This window comes from Rutidosis leptorrhynchoides, chromosome 3 (assembly GCF_046630445.1).
Source record: "Rutidosis leptorrhynchoides isolate AG116_Rl617_1_P2 chromosome 3, CSIRO_AGI_Rlap_v1, whole genome shotgun sequence".
Taxonomy (NCBI): Eukaryota; Viridiplantae; Streptophyta; class Magnoliopsida; order Asterales; family Asteraceae; genus Rutidosis; species Rutidosis leptorrhynchoides.
In genome coordinates this window covers 11,209,428-11,223,254 of record NC_092335.1, presented here as the reverse complement: position 1 = coordinate 11,223,254, position 13,827 = coordinate 11,209,428, and the positions used below count along the sequence as shown (strand labels likewise).

The following is a 13,827-nucleotide window of genomic DNA, read 5'->3' as shown; positions in this document are numbered from 1 at the left end:
GGTATGCCAATCAAATTTGGGCAGTAACCCAGTAACTATGGTTTTATTGTATCATTAATCTTTACTCCATTGTAGTTATATTACTAATTACTAATACTAAATACTAATATAAATAATAACATCTTGAAATTAAATAAAGAACTTATACTAAAGAAGTTAACATTTAATGTAATATGTTTTCTTGTAACATTATGGATTATTCCATTCTATCGTGCGAAAAGTAGTTATTAAAACTGGTGCACCACATGGTTGAAGTTGTTGGTAGCACTACTAGAGAACGATATATACTTATTTATGCAATTGTCCACGAGGCTTAAGTTGGTCGGCTTGAAATATCTTAAACCATGATTGTAAATGTATATGCTGCAAGTGTACGAAAATGTTTCTTTTATTACTAATTGCTTTCAGTTAACCACGCATCACGATTCACGAAGCGACTAGTTAGTGTGATGATAAATTAAGCTTATTTTGGAATTTTGGACGACCTGTAAAGGAAGACACGTGGCAAGTGGATCCAATCAACACAGGAAAAGTCAAACTTGACCACAATGCTCTTCTTGCTTGCTGACTGGCTCCAATTCGTGTAACCCGTTGTCCACATGTCACCTGGGTGGCTGGGTCATATGTAGGGGATGATTTTCTAGTTTTTTCTTCTTCCAATTTACATTATTTATTTGGTGTTGATTTATCCGGTTCATTATTTGACAAATCCAAACAAACCAATGCATTTCTTTGATTGTATCGCAGCATTATTTAATTGTATAATATAAACTGTTAATACATAGACATAAGTAGATTTATTAAAATTTTAACTTGAAATATCATCCTCCTAAATTGCGTTCATCATCATCATATCTTGAAGTGAATAAGGTAAATGTCATAAACGATGGATTTCACCCATCCTAGTTTACTTCCACTCGAACACGTTATCCATGACCTCGTCAGGCCAAACACAATCAATACTCACGAGCCAAGTGCCCGTCACATCCTGAGAGATTACGACTCTAATACTATATGTAGCATCTTTCTTTACCACAATTATAACGCCAACCATATTTTTTTTAAATAAATCACGGCGTCAGAGTTACATTAAAATAAACACAACTATAATTATTAAGTTTTAGATTTACAAACGGCGTTACATAAATTACAGTTCAACTTTTACTAAAGACACATCAGAGTACACAAAGTCAAACATGTCTTCACCAGCACCGCCCGCCAAAACCAGATGCATAATCTAAACCTGCAAAGGCTGTAAATGTACGTGGGGGGTTAGCGCACCGCTAAGTGAATGAATACTATCTAACAGATATCGCATAAGCACCACACATGCAATCAAAAACACAAACATGCTAACGTCCAACTAGCATACAAATAAAGACAATATGAGGATCGACGGCTTGTACGTGCACACGACCCTAGCTGATCGGGCTAGAGTCTATCCTTCCTGTTGAATCAATACATACACAACCGGATATGAACCCAACCTCCTTTGGCTCGGTTGACCTCATACGGACTACAACATCCTAGGCACGATTGAAAGTCCCCAACCTCCCTAGGCACGACTGGTGTCAAATACAGTGCGCACATAAGATCACATAACAACAATAAGCATGTACTTCGTAATATCCAACTAGTATGGCAACCATTATCTAAACATGGCAATATCACTCAACTAAAGCATGGTAAAAGAGTTAACCACAGTAGCATGACATGCTACTGAAACTCTATCCGGAGATAAACTCACTCATTGATTACCAGCAATTGCTCAGTTTTCTAACTATGAGCTTCCTCCTTGTTTTATCTCCTGAGAACAATATAAATCAAGTCAGTAAAGTGTTCCAATCAAAAGTAGACACACGGGCAGCATAACAGCTACAAGACAACACTTAGTAAAATTTTCACTGCCAAAGACCATTGGTCGACTGTCAGAGACAATCGGCCGACTGTCGCCACACCATCGAGCAATGGTCTCCCCGTTGGTCGAATGTCTAAAATAATATCCACTGGTTGAAGGACTCACATCATCGGTCGATGGTCTAGTCCGTCGACCGATCGTCAACCACCATCGATCGATGTTCAACGACCATCGGCCAACTGTGTTCTTCAACAGCAGGAGCTGCAAAAGTGACGGGTTTCAACCAAAATCCCACCAAATCTCAATCTTGGACTCGATTATGACCTCAAAACCAAACACAAGTCTTTTACATAATGTTTTGGGACATAAATTCACAACTTTTACACACAAACAACATCAAATTGCACCATTTGACATCAAATTCACTTTTATACAAAACCTAACTTCAAAACCCATTTTCCACACGAATTTGAACATGAATAGGCACGATTCTTACCTTGTTTGAATATTAGAAACCACTAGCAACAGATTTCTTACACAATCAAACTCGGAAAACGAGATTGAGAGATTATGGTTTCAAAGGGTTAGAGTTAGGTACGAGAGAGAAGTTTCTAGAAATAAGAAAATGATAAAATGAAAGAGTAATACACACATAAAGGGTTAAAACCCATTCCCCACATTATGCGGTTATTTAACAGTTTTAAGATAACTTACGCAACTCGTTAGACGGATCTAACGGAGTCCAAATTAAATAAACAAACATGTTATGTGACCCTTGTCCCAAACTGGTCTTAACTAAATAATTAAATATCACTAAACATATAATGAAATTAAAAGCATATATAACCACACATATAAACTTAAGGGCAAAATAGTCATATTACATCTAGCTCAGGTTGCTGTCTGTTACAACTATCACAATATTGTCTGTTTTTAACTTCCCATGACGTTTTTCAAGGGAAAACACCTTCAAAAGGGAAAACAAAAGGACAAAGAAAAAAATGGGGAAACTCGCACATAAAAAGCAACCAATAAAATAAAAATAATCTATAAGCGAGTCTTCCTAACATCCCCAAAAACATACAAACATATTAACTAAACAAAAACCGAATAATACCCGAAAATACAAGACCGAAGCTAACCGAAGAACACAAGACATACTGAAACAATCAGCCTCAAAGAGCCGCTTTTTTCAATTTTTCTTTAATCGTCTCTTTGAATAAATTCTTCTCATACCAATTTTCAATCTTGTAAGATAACACATTAGCGTATCTATCACCCGGTGCGTTCTCCCCGGTCAACTGTGTCATCATAACATCGAATGTCGCGAAACTTCCGTAGACATATTACCTTTTAGAATTACCAATGAGCCGCCATCTTTTCCATCTTAAGATACCTTAAACAAGTTTTGAATTACATCTTCATAATAAGTCGTCAATATTATCTTTAACCTTATAATTTTAACATATGTGATACCTTTTTTCTTATCTTTGAATGCCTTAATTATGTTGTTATTTGAGTTCAGCCGTAGAAACTAGAAACCTTGTAAAACCTGGTAAAACTAAAGTTTCATTCCTTTGCAGCTCATTACTCCGTATATGTTTTGTAAGACAATAATTATACTTGCATATCAACATGTTTGATATAATTAAATATGTAAAATTATTGAGATTAGAAAGTGACAAAAAGAGACCAATGGTATTTGTTTTGAAGGTTAAAGACACAATGATAATGCATAACCATTTTTTACACATACACAATCAAACATACTTTATAATATTGTAGAGTACAACACTATAAAGCATATTTGATTGTATATGTGTAAAAATTAGTTGTGTACACTCCACAAGGACAAAGCACGTTTCTCAAAACTGCCCTCACACTGATCATATAAAACCTCAATTGTATCACCCCATGCTATATCCAACATCCCATCTCTTCGGATCTCATAAATTTTCATTTTCTTCTACTCTTTCCCAAAACTTAACAAACAAAGTCCTCTTTTAACAGAACTGGCTAACTCTCAAGAAGTTCTGGAGGATACTAGTTCCAACGAGAGCGTGGTGCTCCAGCTCTACCATGCCCTAAGCTCCCGTGACGTCACTACTATTCACAAACTCTTAGCACCTGACCTTGAATGGTGGTTTCATGGCCCACCTGATCACCAATATATGATGCGATTGCTCACCGGTGTTAATTCCGACGACGCTGACTTTTTTGAATTCGTTCCTCTTTCCGTTGACTCCTTTGGATCTACGGTCATCATTGAAGGCTGTGATCAAGCTCGTGAAATTACCTGGATTCACGCGTGGACTGTTAATTCGTATGGTATAATCACTCAGGTACATAAACAGAAAAATATTTTGTATTTATTTAATATTAATATGAAATATGATTATGAATTAATATATAATATACTTCGTATTACGTATTATTTGATATTTGATAATGTACACAGGTACGGGAGTATTTCAACACCTCGTTAACTGTAACTCGTTTTGGTAGTAACTCCGTTAAATCGGTTGCTATTAGTAGTACTTCGCTTCATTGTCCATCTGTTTGGGTAAGCAGCCTTTCAAACCGGGTCGGGAAGTCGGTTCCGGGTTTGGTACTTGCGATATAAAAAACGCGTATCGTATCTTCTAGGTATCCGGTTTAGTCGTACTTATTATTGTGGTGTGGTTGAATAAGTCAAAGGCAAGGTTGGAGGGTGTGCTAACCTATGGGTTGAACCACCGTGGTATTTTGCGTCTGCGATATGTGTGGTTGAGATTCGTTTTGTTGCATTTCACTTTTTTATTTGGCTTTGTTTGTTTGTTTTTTCTTTTATTTTCTACCAAGAATTGTAATCCAGGATGAGGATATACTCCTATTCTTGGTTATATTCAGTTGTTCTAGTAAACATGTTTTATATTGATGTTATTATGTTATGGATCTTGTTGCAACGCGTCCCCATAGCAAATGTGAACACCTTATCATGTGGTCGTTTTAAAATGACATGATAACGATTAACGAATGGGTGTGATTTTGATATTTATATTTATAACGAATGGGTAAGCATTGAAATATAAATAATATCAAATATATAGCCTTTAATATATAACTTTTAATAAAAATTGAGAAGATTAAAAAGCTTGATATAAAATGTCTAAATTTTAATGTGAGATCATATCAGATCAGCATTGTCGGAGGTTATCAACTGATATTTACAATAGAGAATTAAGTAAAATCCGGATTTCAATTTTTTAAAGGTAACTCGTGTATAACATTTCGCCCTTGTAAAAAATTACAAAGTTGCCTTAGAACTTAAGATAGCATATAGCACGTCATCAATCACAAGGTACACACAAGTGATTTATAATGATCTAGACATTTGTCTGGCCACCGATTTGTCCAATGAAACACATCACCCGGATTCAATTCCTGACTATGTCAAATTGTTCAAAAAGAGAGTGTGACTAGAGGGTGCGCATAATGCGCAATTCACCCGGTACCAGGTTTCGCGCTCGGAGGGCTTGATTACCTGAAGTTTTACTTTCTATGGAGAGCCAATGTGCTCGTTCATATGAGGGTTTCCTTGTTTACCTAAAAAAAAAAAGTGCGATATGCGAGTTTATAGGGTACCAAAAAAAAAAGTTCAAAAGATGAAAAGGTCATATTCGCTGATTAAAATGGAATTTTATCTATAAAAAATTTAAAAAAAAAAATAATAATAATAATAAAAAATAAAAAATTTGCAAATGTCACTGTTAATCCTGATTTGATAGCTGACCTACCTTAATATTTTTTAGCATATCTTTTACTCGTAAGTTGTTTGGGAAAAGGTCAAAGTGAAGTTAAAGTAGTCAAATTGTATTCTCCAGCACAACTTGATCTAGACGACTAAGATGTTTACTAGTAAATAATAACTAGAAAAATGAACCCGCGCATCATAGTTAACGGAGCGTGTTATAGGTGTGTATATGTATTGAATATAGTCCGAGGTATTGAGCATTTTTTTTTGAAGTGTCCGTTTCGCGTATACTTAGTCCCGTTGTGTTCGTGAGATTTTTTTGAGTTGAACGGTGGACTCGAAAAAATTTAACTCGCGCCGAGCGAGAAGATAGGACCCGCTAAAAATTCGGGTGGAAGTAGTTTCTTTTATATTAATAAAATTATATATTTACACTTTTTACCTCTGAAAAGAGGTAAAGTTGAGGGGTCGTTCTGTAAATTGAGGCAAAGGTGAAGGGCCGAGTGTAGTATGAACGCAAACTCAAAACTACAATCCTAAAGTAGTGAAACTACAAAATTCTTGGTGGGTACTAGTAAGGGAGTAAATAAATAAATAAATAATAATAATAAAAATAATTAATGTGAAGCTGATTTTTTTTTTAAAAGCAAGACTTTTATTGATATCTCGGAATATTACATGGCTATATAATCTATACAATATTCTATCAAGTTTGGATAATATGTAAAAATACAATCGACTACCTATATCAAACTTAGACTATAGGCCACGAAACACCGCGGCACTTATATAAAAACGAGCTGAGAAGTAGCTACCATACAGTACCGCACTTGCAATGACAAAGTTGGAGTCTACTTATCATTTAATCAAGTGAGAGTGGATACCCTAGGTAAGTTTAATATATACGTATGGTTAATGCTACAGATGAGTCGATGATGACTAGTTTCCGAGTTAGCCGATACCTGTTCTATTTACATTTGTTGATGTGTAAGCGGAGGGGTTGATAAGCCATTGATGCCACTCGATCGATGATTTTTTAATTCTTTTTGCGATCCATGCGAATGTTTGGGTTTGGATCTCGGAAAGTATAGTAGTGACATTCCATTCCTTTTTGTTAAAGACCTTGATATTTCGGTACTTCCATATGATGTAGATCGATGCCCACTTTGTGGCTTGCCAAATGCGTGAGCCACTTATGGATGAGGCGACGGGTTGGGAGCCTAGAGTGACGTCGTGTAGTGAGGTGAAAGTATTAGTGGGTTGGTTCCACCATTTCAACATTGATTCCCAAACGGTTGTTGTATGTGGGCAATGGAAGAGGATGTGATCTATTGTTTCAATGTGTGTGTTACAAAGTGCACAAAGTAGTGAGTCGAGGTCAATGTTGCGTTTGTCAAGTTCGGCGCGCGTTGGTATTCCACCCATTATAATACGCCACATGAAGATATTGATTTTTTGTGGTATTAATTTATTTCTAGGTGTCGGCGAAAGGTTGGCGGGATTATTAAGTTTTAAGTTGTCTAGGATTGAAGCAAAAAAACTCCGGATTGATCTAAGTTCCATTTCCACTTATCCGGTTTGTTAGAAAGGTTAAATGGAAGCTAGAAGGTTGTTTAGTTCCGTTAATTCATTAAGGACCCTTCCGCTAGGCGGTCTCGTCCAATTCCATGATATGGTAATCGATGAATTATTCGTTGCAAGGCGATCCGATACCGTTACGTCTTTGTTAGATTCGAGCATGAAGAGCCTTCGGAATTGTGTGCAAATTTTTTCCGTTCCGCACCAATTATCTACCCAAAATTTCGTGTTATTTCCATTTCCGATACTTTTGACAATCGATGAGGAGAAGTTTGTGATGCCCCGTACAAAACTATCGTGTATGAATCATCAACAACAGGATCATTACAAGGTCAAATACTATATGCGGTTTCAAAACAAGTTTGCATTCATGAATAAAGGTGATGTCTTAACCAACATCAAATGTCTTACAACAAAAGTATGCTTAAGTGAACAGAAGCAATTAGTAATAGTACGTGACCCAATGGTCGTTACAAATCATTGTTTCAAAAGGTAACATAGTTTGAATGCAATAAAAATGTTTCATGCGGTGACATCTCTAGTAAGCACAGCGGAAGTCTACAAGGCATGACTAGTACAGCGGAAGCAAGCAAACCTTAAGCACCTGAGAAAAACATGCTTAAAAACGTCAACACAAAGGTTGGTGAGCTATAGTTTAAGTATAACAGTAATGTAAGGTAGGCCACGAGATTTTAGTGCTTCAACAGCGTTTCAAAACAGTATGAAAAGTATATGTATAACCGTGGGCACTTGGTAACTAACTTAACGTTTATCACCCCCTAAAAGTACACTTGGCGAGTGCGTATGTTTACGAAGTATTAAACACCCGTTAAATGCTAGCGCTACTAGCCCGAGTGGGGATGTCAAACCCTATGGATCCATATCTAAGATTCGCGTTCACCGGTTCAAAGACCAATGACTAAACGTTACCGAGCTAAGGGGAAAGTTTATGCCGTTGTATAACCCACACATATATAAAGTTTAAGTACTCGTGCCTAGTATGTAAAACGTAAAATCCGCATGTATTCTCAGTTCTCAAAATAGTTAAAGTAAAAAGGGATACTATAACTCACAGTGATTAAGTAGTAGTAAAGTTGACACGGGAAAAGTAAGCAAGTATGTTTGTCCGGAAGGGTCCTCAACCTAAGTCAAAAGTTACTAAGTCAGTAAATCGTTCCCAAAGGTTTAAATGTATGTAAATTAGGTCTTAAGTATCATCATCATTCATCATTAAACAAAAAGTGTAAAGTAAGTTTCGTTCAAGAAAAGAATTTAAAACAAAGGCCGACTTCGTTCAGCAGCTACGACCTCTATACAAACTGAAATAAGGTGAGACCAGTGGCCATGGCTTCGTATATGAGTCCCCTAGGTACTGACCAATTTCCAGAACCAAACTCGTCTTCGTTTGACCGTGGTGACGGTTTAAGTGCAAGTAGGTCAGAAATTTCAGCACAACGTTAATAGGGTGTAGTGACTTTCGGGAGGCCATAGATCCTAAACCGTAACTCGGATTAAGACAAGGTATAAACGGAAAATCATCTAATCGTACCGAACTAACTGAAAATCAGCTTTAAAGTAGTCCAGGTAGTCTGATCAGTTCCATAAAACAGTAAGAAAGGTGTTCCGGTGAGTTCTTGGTGCTTGATGTTCATCACGGTTCTCATCCTTGATGCATATAGCTTCAAGTGTACAATTCGTTGATGTGTTTACATCATCTTTACCAATTTTTGACTATCATAACACTAGTTCAAGTCTAAGATAAGTAGCACAACTCATTTAAGTGTTGCAAGTAGTTTGATGAACCAAAGTTACATCAAGATCTTAGATCCGACACATACAAGAGTTATAAAAGTAATATTAAGCTACAAACTTGAAAGTAAATTAAATAAACAGGATCTTATGTTGTAGAACATAGTTCTTAGTTAGATCTTAAAGATCCTAGACTCAAAAGTCTAGATCTAAAGTCCTTAAGTTAGATCCAAAGTTACAAAACTTGGATCTTAACTTTAATGAAACCATAAGTTATGAAACTTAGATTTTCAACTTGAAAAATGTATGTAAGCTTGTAAGCTCTTATTTACAACAAAATTAGAAGACCATAAGCTATAGAAACTTAGATCCAACATAAGTGTATGAAGTTATAACTAGAAAGTTATACTTCCATATTCTTGAACTTACAAAGTTAACTTTGGTTCAAGAAAAATGAGATCAAGGTTAACTAGTAACACTTGACCAAAATAACAACATCACAAACTTTAAAGCACATAAAATGAAGAGATAAACTAATTCTACAAGTGACAAGTTCATGCTTGTTCATACTTTAAAGATTCAAGCCAAGGCTTTGATCTTTAGGAAAGTAAACCTTAAGTTTACAAACATGAACACAAGTATGGTTTTAAAACTCATGAACTTTAAATCTTTTAAAACATTAAATGTAGAACCATAACTAGAAAGTTTAGGTTCTTGTATGTTCTTGTATGAACAAGATGATATGAAGAACAAACTAGAAAGTTTGATTCTTAACAACAACAAACAACAAACTAACAAAGCAAGTAATTAAACAACTACAAAGAACAAGTAACAAAACAAGCAAATGATGATGATGTTTAAGCTTATTTTTCGGTTTTAGGACAAGAAGAAAAGAAGAAGAAAAGCTCATGTTACTTACAATATTTGAGAGAAAATGAGAGAAAAAGGAGAAGTATGTTTGTGTGTGTGTGTAAAAGTGAGATGAATACAAGTAAATAAGTAATAAAAAAAAAGATTTTGAATCCCTCCTTACACTACCCTAGGCCGACGGTTTCTCAAGGGACCAAGGAGGCAAGAGTCCACTAGTTACTTGCATGTATTGGTGAAGATGCTAGCTAAAAATGGTAATAAAGCAAGTTGGCATGGGAAAGATGTGTAAATGAGCATGTAACTAGCCTTTCCTTTACTTAATCAATCTAGTTCCATCCTAATGTAATACTTGCATAATAAGATGGGCTAATTAGTCCATTAAGGAAGTAGGGTGGGCTTCCAAGTCCACTAATCATGAGTCCATTAATAAAAGACCAAGTATGTAACAAATAATCCAATAAAGCCTAAGTAATTAACTAGTAACCTTAGTTAATTAAAAATGACTAATAATAATTAATCATGAATGCAAATAATATCCGAAATATTATTCGTGAAAAGTTCGTGTGTCAAAAAGACAAGTCGGGACATGTAAAGTCATGTATGGTAACAAGTAAATGTAATAAAATACATTCATCAAAGCGCAAGCATTAATAATAAATATTATTAATAAAAGATGGAAAAACCAGGGTCGTTACAAAGTTGGCTCCGATGGTGTCCACTATTTTTCCGGCTTTGATAATCTCGTTCCAAATTGTGTGTAACAACCCAAACCAAACCACGACAATTCTCGTTAAATTTCACAACATAAAAAAAAAAATTCTGGTGCAGTTCATTCGCGCGGCGCGCCAGGTGGATGCGCGGCGCGCCAAACCACCTGGACAGCCCGCTGTCCCCGGAAGTCAATTTAACGAAAATGTTTGACTAGTTCCCGACATTTTTAGCCAAAACGCTTTTAACCATAAATTCATATATATAAAACTAGCACGTTTAATTAATAAAATTGAGTTTACGAAGCGGGTCCCACAACGACCCATTTTACCACCTTAAGTACCGAAATACAATATTTGACCAAAAGACTTTTAATACAACAAAGCCGAGCATGGCGATTGGGAATACGCTACCCAATCCTAAATGATCCAAAAGTAAGTCACTAAAGCAACTATACACGTCTTCTAGTCCTCGCGCTTACCCGAGCCACCAATCCACATGCGATCTATAAAAAGAGTCAACAACGAGAGGGTAAGCTAATGCTTAGTGAATGATAATATACTACATACATATATATGTATAAAATGAATACGCCACACAAAACAAATACCGCATACCGAAGCATCCAAGTATAAAGCGTCTACACTAAGCATACCGTACGATCTAAGCAACGAGCTAAAGATACAACACAAAAGATAGTCCATCAACGACAAAGTAAACATCGCCAAATAGCTACACCCGGAGGGTTAGCTACAACACAACAACACATTAATATATATATATAACAATATAAACGAACAAGGTTAACCCCTTAACCTCAAACACACGAACATTGGCCGAACAACCCGAGCCTTGTGAATTCGCACAACCCGAAATTCACTTCTCAACCATAAGATGACCGAACAACCCGAGTCATCATGAACCCGCACTACCCGAGATTCATTACCTCCAATAAGGTGACCGAACAACCCGAGTCACCATGAATCCGCACTACCCGAGATTCATTTCACAATACTAAAACCCACGGTCACGGGATTATAAAATCCACCACACAACCATATCAACCCTTCGCCATTAGGGTTATAACAACCAAATCACAACCAAGTGTGATAACGTGCACACAAACGTGTACTTCGCCAAAGATGGTCAACCAAGACGCACAAACGTGCCAATTGGACTCATACACAAGTCCTTCAAATCCACCTATATGTGAAGTGAGCTCTATAACCGAGAATCACCTCACCCGACCCGCACCCATCCTACACATACATATGCATATAGGATATTATCACTCACCTTGAAGTCTTGAAGAAAGCTTCCAAGTAAACCGCAACTCGCCGATGGAAAATACCTATTCCATTATCACAAATACCACAACACAATTAGATTGGATTCACAAATTAACCCAATTCGTCACTTAGTGCCATTTCGACCCAAATGCACTTCCAAGCACAAACCGTACCCAAACTAACCAATAATCACTAACACAAGTGAGAATGGTCCTAATATGCCAATTAAACTCGAACTCAAGTGTTAAACACGTGTCATACCCATTTTGACACTTAAACCCTATTTTTGACCCATAAAGGTCAAAATCTCATCCTTTACAAGTTTTGCCACCAAAACACATTTAACTCGGTCTTATACTTCAACTTAATCCATTTTAAGTTTATAAACCTCATTAATTCGCCAATCGGGTCATAATTACCACCAAACCCTAATTTGACCCAAAGTCACAATTAGTCACCCAAATACCCTAAAATGGTTTCCAATACTTCCATAATCACTAATCCAAGTGATTAAACTCATAATCAAAGCCTAATCAAGGCCAAACCGCCAACCAACCCAAAACCCACCAACAATAACTATAAGATCCGATTACTAGCTTCACTTAACCCATTTCATCACTTAAAAGGGTTTTACAACTAATTAACTCAAAACCCTAACTTGAATATCAAATTAAATAAATGAAATTCGGAGTTTGAGCTTACCAATACTATCACCGCGTAGCCGAGAACGAAAGGAACAACTTTAAAACCCGAGCTTTTGCGAGAAATCCACTCCTTCTTCCCCAATCAAGCTCTCTCTCTCTAAACTCCCTTCTCTCTCTCTAGATGTAAGTGTGTGAGTGAAAGAGGTGAAAATGAAGATAAGATTGCCCATGGATCAGTTTTGTGGCTCAAAACCCGGCCACCAAGTGAAATACCCATTTTACCCTTTTTAAAACACTTAAAAGAAAAAGGGGTCTGCCAGCTCGATTCTGCGCGGCGCGCACCAGGACCGCGCGGCGCGCAACATGCCTGTTCCAGCTTCTTTTGCTTTTTAACTAATACAAATAGCCAATGCAACCAGAACTCGAATGTTATAAGTACATAAGTATGTAATATAAATATTTGGGTCTTACAACTCTCCCCCACTTAGACTCGATCACGTCCTCGTGATCCTCGTCACTTAACCCAACGGACCTCACCTCACGGTCCTCGACGTAAGTCCCAAACCGACTTTCCTAAGCATTTCTTTCCAACGAATCGCCTTCTACAACTTAATCGTCACCCGCGATTTCTCAAGTTCACAACCCGAGCACTAAACCATGCTCATTCCCCAACATCGAGGAAAACTCAACTAATCTCGTACCGGGATGTCAATCCCTTAGCATACTAATACCGAGTACAACTCTAAAAGCAACCAAGCCTCAACCTAAGGTCAACGACCCGAAACAATGAAGACCGAACCAAAAGAATCCTTACGGATACCACCAATCACGAATCATCCATTGTAGTGCGCAATACGACCCATACGCAACTACCGTAACAACACAATCCACGGTTAGAAACCGATAGCGCCCAAAGCGGCTATGGGAACACAAATCCCAAGGTGTACGAAATCATCCATCGTCACACCCGTAACAAACATGTGAGCGAAACACGGCTATCGCATCACTAATCATACCACATGGTCCTCACGACCCCACCATCGACGCATAAAACGACCGATAGTTCCCACAACATGGTCCTTACGACCCCACCATTGGTGTATCAAACAACCAATAGATTACAACTCAACATGGCCGAAACAACCCGAGCCAAAACACATATGGAGGATGGTCGAAACAACCCGAACCTTAGTGAATTCGCACAACCCGAAATCCACCAACCCAATCCATATATCTCACAACGAAATGACCGCACAACCCGAGTCATCGTGAATACGCGCAAACCGATATTCACTACCACCGCCACATAGTATAACCGAGGATGGCCGTACAACCCGAGCCTTAGTGAATCCGAACTACCCGACATTCACTACCTCAAACTATGAGCCCAACCAACAG

The 13,827-nt window shown here is 37.3% G+C and overlaps 1 protein-coding gene across 1 annotated transcript; it reads left to right on the top strand.

Annotated features, from left to right (window-relative positions):
* Nucleotides 1-3,719: 3,719 nt before the first annotated feature.
* On the top strand, nucleotides 3,720-4,775 carry LOC139895735 (wound-induced protein 1-like). The gene is made up of 2 exons (XM_071878272.1): nucleotides 3,720-4,200; nucleotides 4,317-4,775. Exons 1-2 carry the CDS (start codon nucleotides 4,030-4,032, stop codon nucleotides 4,479-4,481), a joined length of 336 nt encoding a protein of 111 aa, XP_071734373.1. The 5' UTR covers nucleotides 3,720-4,029; the 3' UTR covers nucleotides 4,482-4,775.
* The last annotated feature ends 9,052 nt before the right edge of the window (nucleotides 4,776-13,827 follow it).